Genomic DNA, 22,365 nt, shown 5'->3' with positions numbered 1-22,365 from the left:
TCATTGTTTTTTCTGTGGTCCCTTCAAGACTACTCCATATATTTTTTTCCCTCAGTACAGAAGGATATTTATTAACCTATCAAGTAATGCCAATAATACTACCATGCTACTATTACCAAATGTGGTAAAGATGATACAAAGAAAAGCCTACAAGAGGATTTCAACTACTCTCTGCACTTCAATTAAGAGAATTATTAATTATGCTTTTATTCCTTTCACCTTTACAGAGATCAATATCACCATTTCTATCTCCAGTTAGACACCTGTTTACAGACAACCAATGTGGACTGGTTCCCTAAAGTTCTGTTCTCAAACTCCTAAGTCAAAAAGCAAATTTAATTGTGTCTTTTATATGAGACTAAGAAGTTCAAATATACCCACATCATTCTTTTACCCAGCCACAAATATGAATAGGTCTCTTCTGCATTTCTCTTTCCTTAGGACTTGAATACTTTATAACCTTTTCAAGGACTCAATTATCAGCATTTTTATTTTTTTATTTTTATTTTTATTTTTTTTTTAAGATTTTATTTATTTATTTGAGAGAGAGAGAGAATGAGAGAGAGCAAGCACATGAGAGGGGGGAGGGTCAGAGGGAGAAGCAGACTCCCTGCCGAGCAGGGAGCCCGATGCAGGACTCGATCCAGGGACTCCAGGATCATGACCTGAGCTGAAGGCAGTCGCTTAACCAACTGAGCCACCCAGGCACCCCAATTATCAGCATTTTTAAACCGTAAATTATTAAAAGGATGACATATATTTAAAACCACATTGAAATACAAAGTATTATAAAATTTTAATTTATTAAAGGCCTGCATTTCACTACCTGCATTTCTAGGATCACATAAACCTACACATATCCATACAACGGTGGTTTCTCCTATTTCCTAATTACTTCTTCTCACCTGTAAAACTAGGACAAAACAGTACAAATTTCATAGAGTCCTTTTTTCTTTTAAAGATTTATTCATTTATTTTAGAGAGAGAGCACAAGTATGCGTGGGGGTGGAGGCGTAGAGGGAAAGAGAGAATCTCAAGCCAACTGCCTCCTGAGTGCAGAATCCAACCCGGGGTTTGATTTCACAACCTTGAGATCATTACCTGAGCTGAAATCAAGAGTTGGGAGCTCAACAGACTGAGCCACCCAGGCACTCCTCATAGATTTCTTTTTCAGATTAAATGGAATTAATGTATACAATGTGTTGGGGACATGTCTGGAACACAGTAAGCCCAGTAAATGTATGCTATTACTAGTATTATTTCTACTGCTGCTGCAATTGTTACCATAATCAACATCATGTGGAAGGGCTATTGTAGCGTAAAGGGAAGAACATGGATTAGAGTGAGACATATTTTTTATTTAAATCTTGACTCCCTGAAAAAAAAAAAATGCTGGTATTATGTAAGACATTTTCTTATACTGGGGTGCCTGGGTGGCTCAGTCGATTAAGTGTCTGCCATCAGATCAGGTCATGATCCCAGGGTTGGGCTCCCTGCTCAGCAGGGAATCTGCCTGTCCCCAGGCTGGCTCATGCTCTGTGCTCTCCTCACCCCCCACCCTGCACCCCAGCTTGTGCTCTCGCCCTTCTCGTGCTCTCTCTCGCTCTCTCTCTCTAATAAATAAATAAAATCTTTAGAAAAAAAAGAAATTTTCTTATACTTTATTAGCTTTAGTTTCCTTATCTATAAAATGAGAATAGCAATTAATGAAAGAATTTTTGTGAGAATTAATTTCAAAATAAATGTAAAGTATTAGGTACATAGTAGGTGGAATTTATTCCCCTCATGACTTCCCATTCTAGCCAAACAATAACAATTTAACCATTCCTATACTTTAAGTCAGTAATTCCATAGCTTTCATTAGGGAACAACGGTTTTCTTCAGGTACAGATACGTTGTATTTGCCTAAATTACTAAGTACCACTTACAGAAAAAAAAGCTTCTTATTAACACTAAAATGTAAATAATTAAAACACACAAATAAAGGAATGCTCAATTTTTTTGTTTTCTTAATAGAATTTTTTTCTTTAAATTCAATTAGCCAACATATAGTACATCATTAGTTTTTGACATAGTGTTCAATGATTCATTATTTGCAAATGCTCAATTTTAAAGCAATATAAAGAAACACGTACTTGAATATATGTGACATTTTCCTTACATTAAAATATAATTGGTAGCTACTATGGCTTACTTTTATTTCTTTTTCCCTTATTTTCCTTTAAAGAAGACATACCTTATTTCTTCACAGTCTGTAGTTTTTTAAAACCTGATGACTTAATGTGCCCATAATTTTATAAACTTTCAGATTCAATCCATAGAACCCATATTTAATGTTTAAATACTAACACAAAAATTATTTGATTGAATTACCTATCTAAAAGTTTTTGTTTCTTAACACTGTTCTTCACTAATTTGTATATGTAATTTTGGTCAATTGAAATTTGATTTTTCTTTTTACCTCACAACTTTCTCACAGTCTCACAAAAGAATTCAGATAATCTTCTTCAACATACTTTTAATTTCTATTTCAATATCAGAAAGAGTGCAAGCAGGGGAATCAAAACAGAGAATTTTATTCCAGAATACGTATAAATCTTATTTCCATAGCAAACAAGATTCTCCCAACTTTCTTTTCTTTCTGGTTAATACCTATAACCTTTACTAGGAGTTTCTCTTCTAAACTGCCATGTTGCCATTCAACTCTGCCAAAAATTATGAAGTAGTTTCTTTATACACTGTATAAATTCCACTGAGTTGGGTTCTCTAGAATTCCTGTTCTTTTTAAACCACAAATGATAACTTTAAGAGCTGAAATTAACTTTGCCAGAAATTTTTCAACTTAATATTTGCTTTGGAAGCCAAAATTCTACATAGATCCTTTTGAATTTAAGTACTTTTATCAGTACATTTGTGGTTGCTTTCATAACTAGAATGGCTTTTTGAAAAACATAATTACAAAGTGTCTCAAGTCATATTCACTTTTGCAGCTAAAAAACATTTTATTTTTACATAATTTAAAACTTTCCTGAATAGACAAGCACTTAACTTATCATTGATCAAAAAACATCAGTAGATTTTTAAGAATAGCAAAAAGGTAGCTATTTCCAATTCATCAATATCTCCTAATCTTTTAGACTACTGTTTTATCTTAACAAATCACTAACAGCAAGTTTGTAATTATACTTTAAAAGCTCAACTAAGGCAATTCTTTCTATTTTGGTATAAAAAAACATTTGAAAGTTAACATGCAGCTTCAGGAATATAAGAGATCTATAAAAGATAAAACTTTTTTTTTAAGTTGTAATGAGATGAAGAAATCTATACCTTTAGTTGTTTATTTAATATTGCTGATTGTACCTCTACAATATACTTTGCTTGAATTGTAGCAATTTTTAAAATATTTATTATTCACATACCACATCACTTATCTTCCTTAGTTTCTATCACAACACTTGCAATAGAAAGGTCCTCAACAAATATCTGTCTTATCAAGGAGATAAGAATGAGAAAGAAAACATTTAAAAAAAAAGGGGGGGGGGGCGCCTGGGTGGCTCAGATGGTTAAGTATCTGCCTTCGGCTCAGGTCATGATCCCAGGGTCCTGGAATCGAGTTCCGCATTGGGCTCCCTGCTAGGCAGGGAGCCTGCTTCTCCCTCTGCCTCTGCCTCTCTCTCTCTCTGACTCTTATGAATAAATAAATAAAACATTTGAAAAAAAAAGAATGAGAAAGAAAAGAGATTAAAATCATCACTGATTTTTAGTTCTCTTTAACTAAATTATTCTTATTCATGGTACTTAAATTCCTATAGATCATTCATTCAAAACATACATAAAAGGTACTGAGACATGCTGATGATACAGCAATATACCAGACAGTTTGGTCTCTACTATCTCAGAGATTATGACCCAGAGATTATGACAGCGAACATCTAATCTCACAATTTATTATCCTATTATAATTATAACATGCATTCTGCAGGTGAAGTGCAAAGTGCTAAAGAGCATATGCAAGGGGGATATGATCAGGTTTGGGAAGTTAGGAAATTCTCCCCTACTAAAAGTTTTAAAGCGTGCAATATACAGTAAGACAGAGCAGGGTCTGTAGCCACAGGGACCTTCATTGTATAAACTGAACTGTGTCACTCCCTTAGAATGAAATCCATATTCTTTAATGTAACATATACAACACCTTTCAAAACACAATCTTGGATTTCAAGATGTACTACAAAGCTGTAATAATCAAAACACTATGGTACTGCACAGAAACAGACGCATAGATAGGGGAACAAGAGAAAGCCCAGAAATAAGCCCCACATTTATATATGCTCAATTATTCTATGAAAAAGGAGGCAAGAATATACAATGAGGAAAAGACAGTCTCTTCAATAAATGCTGCTAGAAAAACTGGACAGCAGCATTCAAAAGAATGAGACATGACCACACTTTCACACTATAGGCAAAAATAAACTCAAAATAGATTAAAGAACTAAATGTGAAATGTGAGACCATAAAATTCTTAGAAGAAAACAGGCAATAATTTCTTTGACATCAGCCATAGCAATATTTTTCTAGACATGTCTCTTTGGGTAAGGGAAACAAAAACAAAATAAACTACTGGGACCACATCAGAATAAAAAGCTTTTGCACAGTGAAGGAAACCATCAACAAAACAAAAAGGCAACCTACTGAATGGGAGAAGATATTTGCAAATGATACATCCCATAAGGGTTAATAGTCAAAATATATAAAGAATTTATATAATTCAACCCCAAAAAACTCCAAATAATCTGATTAAGAATGGGCACAGGCATTTTTCCAAAGACACACAGATGGCCAAGAGACACACGAAAAGATGTTCAACATCACTCATCATCACAAAAATGCAAATCAAAACCATAATGAGATATCAGAATGGCTAGAATCAAAAAGACAAGAAATAGTAAGTGTTGGTGAGAATGCAGAAAAAAAGGAACCCTTGTGCACCACTGGTGGGAATATAAATTAGTGCAGCCACTACAAGAAGCAGTATGAAGGTTCCTGAAAAATTTAAAACTATATTAAATATATTAAAATACATATTATAATATATATTATATTGTACACCTGAAACTAATATAACACTGTATGTAAATTATACTTGAATAAAAAAATTACAGAATGAAATACGATATGATCCAGTAATTCCACTACTGGGTATTTACCCAAAGAGAACAAAAACACTAATTTGAAAAGATACATACACACCTATGTTTACTGCAGCATTATTTACAGCAGTCAACATATGGAAGCATCAGAAGTGTCCATGACAGATAGATAGATAGATGAATGGACAAAGAAGATGTGGTATATATATATATGTGTGTGTGTGTATACACACACACACACACACACACACACACACACACACACACACACTGGAATATTACTCAGCCAATAAAAAGAATAGGATCTTGCAATTTGTTATAACATAGGTGGACTTAGAGGGTATTATGCTAAGAGAAATAAGTTAGAGGAAGACAAATGCCATATGTTTCATTTATATGTGGAATCTAAAAAACAAAACAAATAAAAGGAGAAACAGATAAAAACCCTAGACTCTTAAATACAGAAAACAAACTCCTGGTTGCCAGAGGGGAAATGGGTAGGGTGATGGGTGGAATTTAGATGAAGGAGATTAAGGCGGACAAACTTTCAGTTATAAAATAAATAAGTCACACAGATAAAAAGTAGAGCATAGGAAATACATTAAATAATATTGTTATGTTGTATGGTAATAGATGGTGACTATACTTATATTGATGAGTACTAACATATGTAATCGTTGAATTGATATGTTGTACACCTGTAACTAGTATAACATGGTATGGTAATTATACTTCAATAAAAAAATAAAAAAAAAAAAACTCTTGGATATTCTCTAGTTCCATCTTATACTGCTTTTTCCCTCTCTCAAAAACCATGCTGCTAGAATATTCAACCATGTTTCCTTTCTTTAAATCACTGTGCTCTCTCTTGCTTAAGGACTTCTGATTATTTCTAAAAAACTTTTGCCTTTCCACTTTTTGCCTGATTAAATCCCACCCAAACTTCAGGTCTCCAATAAGATGCTACTTTTCTTAAGATGCTTTACTTAACCTCTATCACTGGGGTTGGTGCTTCCTCTATTATTTCACAGGACCCAGGTATTTTTCACATCAACACATTTATCTCACAGTATTGGAATTTCCTGTTCACTTTTTTCTATCTCTTGCTAGCCTATAAATTTCGTGAGGATATATCTGTTATTTCCATTATTGATTGGCAATTGGTTCATGACTTATACATGGATAAACTGAACATATAGAGGGAATCATATTTGCAAAGCAAAATTCTTGCATATTAAGAACCCTATGGGGACACCTGGGTGGCTCAGTCCTTTAAGCACCTGCCTTCAGCTCAGGTCATGATCCCAGGGTCCTGGGATTGAGTCCCGCATCGGGCTCCTTGCTCAGTGGGGAGGCTGCTCCTCCCTCTGCTTGCTGCTCCCCCTGCTTGTGGTCTCTCTCTCTCTCTGACAGATAAATAAATAAAATCTTCAAAAAAAAAAAAGAAGAACCCTATGGATTTTCTAATAGCAAGTCTTATCTATGTAAATGAATTCCTTCATTCTTTCCTTCCTCTCTTCTGCCTTCCTTCTCTCCCTCCCTCCTTTCATACATCCTTCCTTCTTAGAAAATGCAGCCATCAAAATGGATTAGGACCTTTCCCCCTAAGGTCAGGAACACAGCAGGGATGTCCACTATCACCACTGCTATTCAACATAGTATTAAAAGTCCTAGCCACAGCAATCAGACAACAAAAAGAAATAAAAGGCATCCGAATCGGCAAAGAAGAAGTCAAACTCTCACTCTTTGCAGATGATAGGATACTTTATGTGGAAAACCCAAAAGACTCCACCCCAAAACTGCTAGAACTCATACAGGAATTCAGTGAAGTGGCAGGATATAAAATCAATGCACAGAAATCAGTGGCATTCCTATACACCAACAACAAGACAGAAGGAAGAAAAATTAAGGAGTCAATCCCACTTATAATTGCACCCCAAACCATAAGATACCTAGGAACAAATCTAACCAAAGAGGCAAAGAATCTGTACTCAGAAAACTATAAAATACTCATGAAAGAAATTGAGGAAGACACAAAGAAATGGAAAAACGTTCCATGCTCATGGATTGGAAGAACAAATATTGTGAAGATGTCAATGCTACCTAGAGCAATCTACACATTTAATGCAATCCCTATCAAAATACCATCCACTTTTTTCAAAGAAATGGAACAAATAATCCTAAAATTTGTAATGGAACCAGAAAAGATCCTGAATAGCCAGAGGAATGTTGAAAAAGAAAAGCAAAGCTGGTGCCATCACAATTCCAGACTTCAAGCTCTATTACGAAGCTGTCATCATCAAAACAGTATGGTACTGGCACAAAAACAGACATATAGATCAATGGAACAGAATAGAGAGCCCAGAAATGGACCCTCAACTCTATGGTCAACTAATCTTCGACAAAGCATGAAAGAATGTCCAACGGAAAAAAGACAGTCTCTCAACAAATGGTGTTGGGAAATTTGGACAGCCACATGCAGAGGAATGAAACTGGACCATTTCCTTACACCACACACAAAAATAGACTCAAAATGGATGAAAGACCTAAATGTGATATAGTAGTCCATCAAAATCCTAGAGGAGAACACAGGCAGCAATGTCTTCGACCTCAGCCACGGCAACTTCTTCCTAGAAACATCGCCAAAGGCAAGGGAAGCAAGGGCAAAAATGAACTATGGGGACGTCATCAAGATAAAAAGCTTTTGCACAGCAAAAGAAACAGTCAACAAAACCAAAAGACAACTGACAGAATGGGAGAAGATATTTGCAAATGACATATCAGATAAAGGGCTAGTATCCAAAATCTATAAAGAACTTATCAAACTCAACACCCAAAGAACAAATGATCCAATCAAGAAATGGGCAGAAGACATGAACAAACATTTTTCCAAAGAAGACATCCAAATGGCCAACAGATCCATGAAAAAGTGCTCAACATCACTCGGCATCAGGGAAATCCAAATGAAAACCTCAATGAGATACCACTTCAAACCAGTCAGAATGGCTAAAATTAACAAGTCAGGAAACGACAGATGTTGGCGGGGGTGTGGAGAAAGGGGAACCCTCCTACACTGTTGGTGGGAATGCAAGCTGGTGCAGCCACTCTGGAAAACAGTATGGGGGCTCCTCAAAAAGTTGAAAATAAAGCTACCATATGACCCAGCAATTGCACTACAGGGTATTTACCCCAAAGATACAAATGTAGGGATCCGAAGGGGTACATGCCCCGATGTTTATAGCAGCAATGTCCACAATAGCCAAACTATGGAAAGAGCCAAGATGTCCATTGACAGATGAACGGATAAAGAAGAGTGGTATATATATATGATGGAATATTATGCAGCCATCAAAAGGAATGAAATCTTGCCATTTGCAACGATGTGGATGGAACTGGAGGGTATTATGCTGAGCGAAAATAAGTCAATCAGAGAAAGACATGTATCATATGATCTCACTGATATGAGGAATTCTTAACCTCAGGAAACAAACTGAGGGTTGCTGGAGTGGTGGGGGGTGGGAGGGATGGGGTGGCTGGATGATAGACATTGGGGAGGGTATGTGCTTTGGTGGGCGCTGTGAATTGTGTAAGACTGTTGAATCACAGACCTGTACCTCTGAAACAAATAATACATTATATGTTAAAAAAAAAAAGAAGAAGATCATAGGAAGGGAAAAATGAAGGGGTGGGGGATCAGATGGGGAGACGAACCATGACAGACTATGGACTCTGAGAAACTGAGGGTTCTAGAGGGGAGGGGGTGGGGGGATGGTTAGCCTGGTGATGGGTATTAAAGAGGGCAGGTACTGAATGGAGCCCTGGGTATTATACGCAAACAATGAATCATGGAACACTACATCAAAAACTAAAGATGTAATGTATGGTGATTAACATAACATAATTAAAAAAAAGGAAAAAAATGGATTAGGACTTTGAACGCATTTGTCAAGTTTCTGTGATGTCCTTCTGTGCACAATGGAAAAGTGTTGGTGGAACCACAAGGACAATTATTTAATTACTACTAATTGAATGGCCATGTTCAAAAGGTACTGATTAAAAATGGATTGACAAATGTTGTTGTTGTTTAAAAATGTAACCATAACATAATGTCCTGTCCAGTCCTGCAAAACATTTTCATCAATAATTTTTTTTTTTTATGAATATACTGAAGGCACACTCAGCACTTATGAACAAGACAAAACTTAGGAAGACAGATTTTAGCTCAGTATAAGAAAAGCTTTATTGGCATTTAGAATTACACAGATATGAGTTGGGTATACTCAGTAATTAATAAGCTAACTAGTTATGGGAGGATATAAGCCCAAATGGGCTATTCCTGGACACCAGATAGAAGGGTGGAAGCTTAGATTATGCCTAGACCAATTCCCACATTGTATGGTTGAAGAAATATATGCCCAGAAACACACAAGATCTTGCTCAAGATCAAGCATAAACTGCAGCAAAATCAACATTCATAACTCTCATCCACAGTTTCCTGTTAAAGTAAGTTGAGATTTTAGGCCATGGTATTCCAGATGTTACATAACTGTTGAGTTATACAATTCACTGGAGATCTATTATGTCTTTTGACTTCATTCCATTCATTTACATAAAAAACATATATTGAGTACCCTCAACATAAAAGTTACTGTGAAGGCTTCTTAAGATGCAATATTTAGAATACATTAAAAAGTTATTCCATATTTATTTTCAAAGTTATAAATTAATTCACATGGAAATCAGAGTGTTATGATCAGTTGCCTCATATCTTTCCTGGAAAGAGGTAAAATATAAATAAATTTATATTTAAACAAATATATACTGAATATATATACTGTATATCTCAGAATATACTATAAACAGTAAACAAAATGACAGACATTGTTATTTTTATTATAAACATACACACATTGTACATTTGGTTTAAGATCTTACATGTGGATATTTGCCATTCCCAAATGTCAGTGGGAGGAAGATAGCAGAAAATTATAAATATTAATCAAACAAGTAAAGATATTTGTGAAAATTCATATTACATTTTTCTTTATTCCAGAATTATTCACTGGTCCTTATTTTTAAAAATTAATTCAAAGATTCTGAATCTAGTGGGCCAGACTAAGAAATTTTTAAATAATTATCGTTTTTTTTCTTAATAACCTGAGAGATGTACCCAAATAATTCTCACCTACAGTAACTATATTAGTTTAAAAACTAATTCTTTAGGAAGTTAATATACCATTTCAGGACCATTCTGTCCTGAAAAATCTATCCAAACTATTTAATTTAAGGACAGAACAAAAAAAAACCAATCAGTTAAGGGCCTCCTGGGTGGTTCAGTCATTAAGCGTCTGCTTTCGGCTCAGGTCATGATCCCAGGGTCCTGGAATCGAGCCCTGCATCGGGCTCCCTGCTTGGCGGGAGGCCTGCTTCTCCCTCTCCCACTCCCCCTGCTTGTGTTCCCTCTCTTGCTGTGTCTTTCTCTGTCCAATAAATAAATAAAATCTTAAAAAAAAAAATCAGTTAAAGGAACATGAAAAATATCCTATCTGCCATCAAAAGTCTATCTGGCCACACCTTTCTACATCTATTGCTGAAATCTTGAAGACTATATTGCTCACTAACTGAATCAATATAAAGCAAAAGAAATCTCTGGTTGTTGTTTTTCATCTTTCCCAGTGTTTCAATTACTTTACAAATCTCTGAAAACTTTATTTCTGGCTCATAGTAGATTAATGTCAACAAAGCCATCCCCTTAAGACTGGATTAAGATGATCCTTTCATCTTAGTGCCTCCAAATAAACTCAAATAGCTTTTGCTTTCAAAGTCATCAACAGTTTACAACAATAAGAATATAGAAAAAATATTGTCTTTATTGTAAAATTAAACAACACAAATGCTTACTTCTCTGTCTCTACAGCAATCTTCTCATATCCAACCAACTCTCCCACCCAGCTACCACTAGATTCCACTGTACTTCATTGACTCACTCAGTTAATAATATTGTCATCTCAGAATATGAAGTGAAATTGCTAAAATCTGAATAAAAAACAATGAAGAAATATAATTTTTACCCTACCTATTGACCTCAGCTAAGAACTACAAATAAGCTATCCCAGTACAGAAAGTATGCAAAACATGCAACAGAAAATTCAGTCTTATAAAAAAGCTATACAAGTCAGTATTTCGTATCACCACACTTTATCATTGGTGATCGGATATGGAAAACTTCTGGTAAAATATCTGAAGCATTTTGCAAAATTCTGTGGTTATTCAATTTTATTCCTATATTTGTAGAAGAAAATAGAAAGTATTAAGTATATAAGACTAAATTGGCCTTTGGAATGAAATTATATATTAACATGTAATATAGGCCAATAGAAGAGAAAGCTAAAAAAAAATAAATTTATTTGTTTGAATGGTACTGGATTTTGACATTTTCTCAAAGTTGTATATCTCGGAATATACTATAAATTATTATACCAAATATATGACTTTAGGAAGGCAGTACTGGATATCTTAAAAATCAATAATAAAATAGTTAATTACAGAAAGTAAAAAACATGAAATATCCCTGTATATTCTCTTGAACCTGACAACTTTTACTGAATATAAAAGATACTAAAATTGAGAGTATCAATGCAAACAAAAGCTTCTATATCAATGCAAACAAAAAATGAAAAAATAAGGCAACTATAAAACAACAGAAGGAAAATATCAAAATATTTTCCCTTATTATCAAAAATAGAGGTCTAGAAATAGTTGCAAGACATCAGAAGCTAATATATCTTATTTGCAACTATTCCATATTCATAACAGATAATTGTAATAATAAAAAGAAATAAACATTTTTTTCAGTAGAGCATATAATAAATAACATCTGTAACAGTCCCTTGAACACAACAGGTGCACAATTACTATTATAAGATAAGGTGAATTATTCAAGTGGTCAACCCTAAAATATTTGCATTCAAGGTATCTATAGTAAAATTCTCAAGAAAGTGCTAAGCATATTTTAATGAATGATACATGACAGAAATCAGAGGCACACAAATTATTTGTAATTGTATTACTATTTTTATTTTACTTCTACAGATCTTATAATTATCACTTTCCATCATATTCCATCAAGAGTAAGACAAGTGGCAAGAAGTCATATTTATAAACCCAACTGAGGGGTCTACTTTTGTGGACCCCATTTCCTCAGTATCCAATTCCTGACTCTTTTGCTGTCTACCACTCCTACCGGGAATCCAGGAGTCATTTATCTGGCACCTCAGTGTCCTACAATCCCAGACCTGATAATCTTATCCTTGCAGAAACCCTGTGTCCTTTCTCTTATCGCCATCCTTCCCATGTCCTGGTTTCTCTATTTCCAGTGACCCAAATTCTGCTCTACCTTTCTGTACTCTAGTCTAAACTTTCTTAAGAAAAATATATCTTGAAGTCTCCTTACCTCCTACTTCAATGGTTGCCCTAAGCCAACTACTGTAGAATTTTGCTGCGCTATGTAGTCTTGGAGATTACAAGAAACAGCATAGAAAATTAAGACAAAGAACAAATGCTGTAACTAGAAATTATATTCAAGGGTGCAAAGACACAAAGATATTCTTTATAAAAAAAAAAAAGATATGACAGGGCACAAACACATGGCATGTCGGGATGTGTGGACTGGAATAGCTTTGATATGAGTTCCCTTGTTGCCAGAATGTTCAAGATGCTCAATGGGTAAACAAGTGAGACAAGAGGGTCTTGATGCATTGTGAAGCAGGTGTTAGAGCATGAGGAATAGGAGTCCAGGAATAAAGAAACTGAGAACAAGGGAAGACAAAAGCCTGGGCTTTAGTGAAACTTACCAAAGATGGCTGACACTTGACCCACTTCACATAGTGTTGGTCAGAACAGAGTGGAAATCTGAGACTGCAGGATCTGCAGAAATAAAAGTAAAAACAAAGAGAGAGAGAGAGAGAAAGTAGGGGGAATGGAATTTGTATTGCCTGCCACCTCTCTCTCTCTTGCAGCTATGCTTAGCAATCACTTGGTAAATGAATTTGGACAATTCAGCTTTTTTAAGAAAAAGGAAAAAAAGAAAAAAATAATATTTTATGGGTGGATAACTCCCTGGGGTTTCTCAATGATTTCTCAGTATGATTTGTACACATAAGACCTATCATACCCAGATTTTACAAGATGTAATCTTGAGTTTTGAACTACTACCTATAAGTGTGTGTGCGTGTGCACACATGTGAGCATGAACACACACATTCCTACATAGGTTAACTATGTATTTACAAAATTATTATAATTAAAACATTTTAAATATGAGATTCTACAAAGTGTAAGCAACCTATGATAAAAGTCGTAACTCTTATAGACTAAAAAATTACTATATTTAAAAGATCCATATGGTAAGTTAAAACCACTTTTGCTTCTCTAGCATCTGTAGAGACTACCATGCTTGGTGATTCCTATAATAGTGAGTAAAACCTGATGAGAATAATTAATAGTCTTCTTTCCTACACGCTATAAGCTTTTCTATAAGCTACAAGTTTTTCTACAAGTGACAAAACACATGAAGTATTTCAGTTCAATTACCTTTACCATTCTAGAATCCAGTGCTCACAAAACTGTAAAATACTTAGATAACATTAATAACTTTTAAATTAATTTTGTATTTATTTTCTTTGTAGAAAGATATAACATTCCATATGATTTTTTAAAAATCTGTATTTTCAAACTTAATTATATGAATTCAGTCCTCTAAGCTCAGACTAACACTTCTGAACTTTAAAATTGCAGTTAAAAAATTTAAACACAGGAAGAACATTCTATATCTTACTTAAAATAATTTTCAAAGAATTTTAAAACTAAATATTCCTATAAAATTACTCACAGAACAGGAAAGATCTTAAGACCTTGGAGTTCTTAAAGATCTTAAGACCTAAGTCACTATAAAACATCTATGATTTAGTGAAACTATTTGTACTATCATAAATATTAATGTACTTTGAATTCTAAAGCCATTTTTCTTTGTTATTTTAGAAATGTTAAATAACTAGGCAATTAACATCTTCAAGCACGTGTCACATGTACTTTGTGCATTTCCTAGTTGAGATTCTCATAAATGGTAATACCAGGTAAGAATATTACTGGTTTTATGGTTCATGGTATGAATCTGCTTTCCCATATATACAGTGCTATTAGCATGAACATGAACACTAGTTTTAATGCTCTTTTGTCAGTGTTATCGTCTGTTTACAATTTTAATTTGACAAGTAAAATATTATGGTTTTCATTTTTTTGAGAGCTATTTGGCAGGAACTTCATGAATATCATCATCCTGTACATCAAATTTAGAAGTACTGCCAGGGTTGGAATCCTGACAAATATTGACAAATTTCTGTCATACCTTCTGAACAGAGCCTTTCAAATAGAGTTCCATAGAACATTGGAGTCAAATGAGCTACTTGTTATTAATACAGGGGGGAGGGGAATGATACCTCTTTGTCCTCAACTCCTGCAACTCTTGCCCCTTCACACTAGCTATACCAGTTCCCATGATTTTTCCTTATACTTGTGAATCATCCAAACTTGAAAGGCTTTGCATTAGATGATACCTCTCCCAAGAAGAGTCTTCCCAGATATCCACATGGCTCACCATCCTTTTTTTTTTTTTCAGAGTTTTTCTCAAATATTATCAGTGAGATCTTGTCCAACTCCAGCACCATTTCACCATTGGTTTGTCACTCTTCTCTCATTACTTTATTTCTTCTTAGCCCTAGTCACCACTTTATATCATAGTAACTTATATATACCATTATTTCCTTTCTCTCTCTGTTTAAATGTAAGCACCACAGAGGCAGGTGTTTCATCTGTTTGGTTCATTTTTGAGTCCCTGGTGTTTAAAATATATCTGACACACAGCAAATGTTCGATATATGTTTGTTAAATTAATTATTTAAATTAATTAATATAATTAGCACAAGCAGTGGCAATTTCCCAGAATCAGTTGCTCCCTAACTTTCAGCTGGATTCTGTCAGTGAGAGACACTGATAGGAGATTAAAAGCAAGAGAAAAGGCATTGTTGCTCCCCTGTTGTGCTTCTGGCCCTGGCAGCAGAGGAGGGGAAGTCCAGCAGTCCCCAGCAGCAAGACTCACTGGCTCTGGCAACAGATAATGCAGCAGCAGCAACTGAGATGTGGACACCAGCCACATTATAGATGAATCCAAGAGCTTCGGCTGGATTGAGCTAGCCAAAATTCTGGCAGTATCAGTAGATGTGTGTGACGCCTGGCTTGCTGAAAAATGGAGAGTCATTTCAACAACAGAAGTGGCCACAGCGGCATTCCATCATGGGACTCTGGATAATCACTTTTTTTTGCCCCTCCAGTCCTAAAAGTAATAGTAGTTTCCTGCAATAACTGATCTTTAAGCATATTTACTTCCATCTTTTACTCCTCCAGTCCTTCTAACATGTTTGTAAATAATTTTCTATTTTAATTCCTGTGTTGGAATTAATCAGAGAGGTTTTTATGTTCCTACTAGACAAGACTAATCCATTGCTTTAAAAATAACTTTCTGCCAAATATCTGCTCAATTCAACAGCAAATATGGTCATTCTTCCAATGCAGCAATCTCACAAGGTACTAAATAATGCCAAGAGGTTTCCACTGCCCTAGCCCTTTCCATGGTCTTTTCCCATCTTTTGTCTTATTGGTAATATAATACTCTGACATATTAAATTAGCAATACGTTTTGTGATGTTGGCATAATTATCCCACTCTCTCTGTAGGAAATAACAGTGATGTCTTTAAGTCTTCATACATATTTACCTGTAAGTACAACAAATAAAAAATACCTTCCAGGAAACCTACCTTACACCTAAAGGAACTAGAAAAAGAACAACAAATGAAACCTAAAGTCAGCAGAAGGAAGGAAATAATAAAGATTACAGCAGTAATAAATGACATAGAAACTATACAACAGATCAATGAAACCAGGGGCTGGTTCTTTGAAAAAAATCAGTAACATTATCATAAACTTCTAGCCAGAATTATCAATAAAAAAGAGAAAGGACTCATAAATAAAAGCACAAATGAGAGAGGAAAAATAACAACCAACACCATAGAAATACAATCATAAGAGAATATTATGAAAAAGATATATCCCAATGAATTGGATGACCAAGGAGAAATGGATAAATTCCTAGAAACATATAACCTACCAAACTGGAAACAGGAAGAAATAGAAAATTTGAACAGACCAATAACCAGCAAAGAAATTGAATCAGTAATCAAAAAATTCCCAGCAAACAAAAAGTCCAGGACCAGATGGCCTCACAGGTGAATTCTATGAAACATTTAAAGAAACGTTAATACCTATTCTTCTCAAACTATTAAAAAAAAAAAAAAAAAGAAAAGAAAACTTTCTAATTCATTCTATGAGGCCAGAATTACCCTGCTACCAAAACCAGGTAAAGACACCACTGAAAAAGAGAACTACAGGCCAATATCTCTGATGAACACAGGGGTAAAAATCCTCAACAAAACACTAGCAGACCAGATCCAATAATACATTAGAAAAAAAATCATTCATCAAGATGAAGTGGGATTTATTCCTGGGTTGCAAGGGTGGTTTAATATTTGCAAATCAATGTGATACATCATATTAATAACAGAAAGGATAATAACCATATGATCATTTCAATAGACACAGAAAAAGCATTTGACAAAGTACATCCATTCATGATAAAAACCTTCAACAAAGTAAGTTTAGAGGGAACATAGCTCAACATAATAAAGGCCATATATGAAAAACCCACAGCTAAAATCAATCATCCTTAATGAGGAAAAACAGAGCTATCCTTTAAGATCAGGAACAAAACAAGGATGTCTACTCTTATCACTTCTATACAACATAGTACTGGAATTCCTAGCCACAGCAATCAGACAACTAAAAGAAATAGAAGACATCTAAATCAGCAAGGAAGAAGTAAATCTTTCACTATTTGCAGATGGCAGGATACTATATATAAAAAACCCAAAGACTCCACCAAAAACTGCTAGAACTGATAAACAAATTCAGTAAAGTCACAGGATACAAAATCAATATACAGAAATGTGTTGCAGTTTTATACACCAATAATGAAGCAGCAGAAAGAGAAACTGACAAAACAATCCCATTGAAAATTGCACCAAAATAATAAGATACCTAGGAATAAACCTAACCAAAGAGGTGAAAGATCTGTACTCTGAAAACTATAAAATAATGATGAGAGAAACTGAAGACACAAAGAAATGGAAAGACATTCCATAGTCAGGAATTGGGGGAACACTGTTAAAATGTCTATACTACCCAAGGCAATCTACCCATTTAATGCAATCCCTATCAAAATACCAACAGCATTGTTCATAGAACTAGAACAATCTTAAAATTTGTATGGAACCACAAAAGATACAAAATGACTACAGCAATCTTGAAACAGAAAAGCAAAGCTAGAGATATCACAATTCTGGGCTTCAAGTTATATTACAAAGCTGTGGTAATCAAAACAGTATGGTACTGTATAAAAATAAACACCTAGATATTATGCTAAGCGAAACAAGTCAATCAGAGAAAGACATATATCATACGATCTCACTGATATGAGGAATTCTTAACCTCAGGAAACAAACTGAGGGTTGCTGGAGTGGTGGGGGGTGGGAGGGATGGGGTGGCTGGGTGATAGACACTGGGGAGGGTATGTGCTATGGTGAGTGCTGTGAATTGTGTAAGACTGTTGAATCACAGACCTGTACCTCTGAAACAAATAATACATTATATGTTAAAAAAAAAAAAGAAGAAGATCGTAGGAAGGGAAAAATGAAGTGGAGGGGAATCAGAGCAGGAGACGAACCATGAGAGACTATAGACTCTGAGAAACAAACTGAGGGTTCTAAAGGGGAGGGAGGTGGCGGATGGGTTAGCCTGGTAATGGGTATTAAAGAGGGTACGTACTGAGTGGAGCACTGGGTGTTATACGTAAACAATGAATCATGGAACACTACATCAAAAACTAATGATGTAATGTATGGTGATTAACATAACATAATAAAATAAAATTAAAAAAATGAAATATAATGTGAAAAAAAAATAAAAATATAAACACCTAGATCAATAGAATAGAACAGAAAACCCAGAAACAAACCCACAATTATATGGTCAATTAATCTTCAACAAAGCAGGAAAGAATACACAATGGGAAAAAGACAGTATCTTCAACAAATGGTATTGGGAAACTGGACAGCAACATGCAGAAGAATGAAACTAGACCACTTTCTTATGCCATACACAAAAATAAACTCAAATTTGATTAAAGACCTAAATGTGAGACCTTAAAATATAAAAATCTTAGAAGAAAGCATGAGCTGTAGCAACTTTTTTCCTAGATAAGTCCTCTGAGGCAAGGGAAACAAAAGAAAAAATAAACTATTTGGACTACATCAAATAAAAAGCTCCTGCACAGTGAAGGAAACAACAAAATTACAATGCAACCTACAGAACGGGAAAAGATATTTGCAAATGACATATCTGATAAAGGGTTAGACAACACTCAAAAAAACAAATAATTCAATTTAAAATGGGCAGAAGACATGAACAGAGATTTCTCCAAAGAAGACATCCAGATGGCCAACAGACACATGAAAAGATAGATGTTCAACATCCATCATCATCAGAGAAATACAAATCAAAACTACAATGCAATATCATGTCACACTTGTCAGAATGGCTAAAATCAACAACACAAGAAAAAATAGGTCTTGGTGAGGATGTAGAGAAAGGGGAACCCTCTTGCACTGTTGGTGGGAATGCAAACTGGTGCAGCCACTGTGGAAAACCTCATGGAGGTTCCTGAAAAGGCTAAAAATAGAACTACCCTACAATCCAGCAATTGCACTACTGGTGTTTACCCAAAGAATACAAAAACAAGAATTCAAAGGGATACATGCACCCCTATGTTTATAGCAGCATTATCTACAATAGCTAAGATATGAAAGCAGCCCAAGTGTCATTCAATTGATAAATGGATAAAGAAGATGTGGTATACACATACAGTGGAATATTATTCAGCCATAAAAAAGAATGAAATCTTGCCATTTGCAACAACATAGGTGGAGCTAGAGAGTATTATACTAAGTGAAATAAGTCAGAGAAAGACAAATACCATATAATTTCACTCATATGGAATTTAAGAAACAAATGAGGAAAGGGAAAAAAAAGGGAGCGAGAGACAAACCAAGAAACAGACTCTTAACTATAGAGAACAAACTGATGGTTACCAGAGGGGACGTGGGTGGAGGGATTGGTTAAATAGGTGATAGGGTTAAGCAGTGCACTTGTGATAAGCACTGAGTGATGTATGGAATTATTGAATCAGTATATCGTACACCTGAAACTAATATTATACTGCATGTTAACTAAATGGAATTAAAATAAAAATTTAAAAAAATACCCTCCAGGACAATGTTCAACCTTTCTTTTGGTACTTTTTAATCTTCATATTTAATATATGTTTGGCAGAATAGACACACAAATGAATAATTAGTGGATATGACTGCATATACAAATAGTTTATAATACCATTTCTTTGACTTGTTGGAAGGTAACTAGTGGTTACTTGGAAACTCTTAAAAATCATAATTATACTTGTAGACTCTTAGCCAAAAAATGAAGCATGATCTATCCTCCTTGCTCTCTTTGGCAACAGGAATTTTGTTAACACATCCCCCTCTACTTTTCTCCCCTAAGGACCAAGACACCACTCATCCACTGGCAACACAGGAAGGCAGTTGTGGTTCCCTCAATGTTAGTTTAAGTTACAAATCACGTGATTTTATTTTTATTCTATCTGTTATGACAACCAAAATTTTAATAATTGTCCCATTTTATTTTTATTTATTTATTTATTTATTTATTTGAGAGAGTTGGGGGTAGAGGGGCAGAAGGAGAGGGAGAGAATCTTAAGCAGACTCTGCTGAGCATGGAGCCCAATGTGCGGCTCGATCTCAAAACCTTTGATCATGATCTGAGCCAAAATCAAGAGTCGAACATTTAACTGACTGAGCCATCCAGGTACCTCAATAATTGTCCCTTTTTAGAAACTCATTTTCCTTGCTATATATAAAAGCACAAAAAAATGAATGTGATATAAAAATTAAAAATTAAAATCTAATAATAAATATATGTGAATATCATGTATAATTCTACTTTTCTTAATAAAATGATATAAAGTAAAAACATAAAAGTTATCTTCTCACAGAGTCCTCTCAATCCAATTCTGAATCTGGGAGATAATTGGGATTACCACAATATAACCAATTGGAAGCCACTCACCAAACATTTTTCTATGATTGTATGTATATTATGCATTGATATACGATGCTAATAATATTTGTAGGTACTGGTTTTTTTTAAAGATTTTATTTATTTGAGAGAGAGAGAGAGAGAGATCGTACAAGCAGGGGGGAGGGGCAGAGGAGAGGGACGAGCTGGCTCTCTGCTAAGCACAGAGACCAACACAGAGCTCCATCCCTGACTATCCCTGACCATTCCATGACCATGAGATCATGACCTGAGCTTAAATCAGAGGAGCCACCCAGGTGCCCCTGTAGACACTGTTTTAAGATTAAAAATAAGGTAGTGTTATACACATAGTCCTGAATAGCTTTTTTCATTCAATCATATATACATCATGGCTATCCTCATAAGTCTGCAGATATATATCTATTTTCTTCTTTGACAGCCAGTGTATGTGCTGCCTCCTCATCTGCATACTCAAATATTTAGGCCTGCTGCAAGCCACATGAGTACGGCTGAGTTAATCTATGGTGTCCATGGCAAGAGCTTCAGAATCTCTTAGCTGACAAGAGTCTCATGAATTGATAAGATCTCATTCTCCATGAGGTTTAGCCTCCCCTAATATGCTGCCTCTAACCAACAAATGTCATAATTCATGCAACAAAAATAACATTAGTTCTTTTTTACTCCCAGTCAGATGTGTAGTTAGGATCAACATTGATCACCAATTCCTATTTAGCCAGGCAGTCAAGTTTATCTTCAACTTGTGCCCTGTTATATTAATGCATTTTGGGTCAAAGATTCAGAATGTGGAAATACAAGGATATTCCAGTTTTTTTCCATTTTGCTCACACAAACACTGTAGGTTTTGCATAATAGCTACAGGACTCAGTAATGATGCCATTAATCACTTGTTCTTTCAAATGTTTCCTCATGTCCTCCCTCTCATAACAGGCAATTCTTTGAAATCAGTCTTTGAAGGGCTACCACTGACAGAGATGAATAGGATACTTAATCGCACTGGCACATGCCAGAGCCTATTGCTGTGGCAAAAGCACACCATGTAAAGCTTCTTAGTCAGTAACGTTCTGTAGATAATAACTCCAAAAACCGAACATCTCTTTCCATGCTTGCTATTACAGCCGTATAGTCTACTGCTCAAAAGTCCTATATCTTTCCCTTCCCCAATTCCTATATTCTTATGTTCACTGTATTCACTATCTTCTTCCTTCATCCTCTTTTTTTCCCTTTTCTTATAACTGAACACTGAAACACATATCCCTGAAGTTTCTTTCTACATATCCACATTATAAATGAGACTCAACAGATGAATTTCCGTAACTGAATTTGAAGTTATTTAAAATTGAGGATCTTAAAAAGAAAATTCTGATCCTTTTCCCCAAAAAAAGGTGTCACCAAGATTATGGTGCTTTAAAAAAATTTCAATCTCCTTCAGAATATTTACAATGATAATCTAATGATATTCGATACCATTTAATTTCATTTGCAGTAATCCAAGCACCTGGGATAAAAAAAGACATGCATATAAGAACAATATGTATTATGTTATATGTGAAATTTAAATTAAATAGGCAGTAGCTTTTACATTTTCCTCCAAATTACATATGTAGTTTTTCCTCTCTGTGGAGTTAATGTAAAACAGGTAACACCAATTTGCACAGTCTTACTAAATTAATACCTTCTTCCTCGAACTTAGTTCAAGAACTATGAAATATTACCTATGACTGAGAGAAGCTATGTTTGATCATTACTTTTTTCCATGTTGAGGCATGTGAGAGACACAATTATTCCAATTACCAATAAAGAGATCGGTAGGTTGGTAAATAGCTAGCAGGACTGTATGCACTGTTTGTAGCTATTGTC

The 22,365-nt window shown here is 34.8% G+C and overlaps 1 protein-coding gene across 13 annotated transcripts in view; it reads right to left on the bottom strand.

The window, feature by feature from the left end:
* The window catches only part of EPHA6 (EPH receptor A6), an 811,402-nt gene that overhangs the window by 697,757 nt on the left and 91,280 nt on the right, over nt 1-22,365 (bottom strand). For 3 of the 13 annotated variants that reach the window (XM_032406364.1, XM_032406365.1, XM_032406362.1), the window contains exon 3: nt 13,001-13,073. The exons of the other annotated variants lie outside the window; for them this stretch is intronic. In XM_032406364.1, the coding sequence (XP_032262255.1) occupies nt 13,001-13,073 (73 nt within the window). The remainder of the gene's footprint in view (nt 1-13,000; nt 13,074-22,365) is intronic. 13 annotated transcript variants of the gene reach the window in all.

This window comes from Phoca vitulina, unplaced genomic scaffold (assembly GCF_004348235.1).
Source record: "Phoca vitulina isolate PV1807 unplaced genomic scaffold, GSC_HSeal_1.0 scaffold8, whole genome shotgun sequence".
Lineage (NCBI taxonomy): Eukaryota > Metazoa > Chordata > Mammalia > Carnivora > Phocidae > Phoca > Phoca vitulina.
This window is presented reverse-complemented; position numbering and strand designations above follow the sequence as displayed.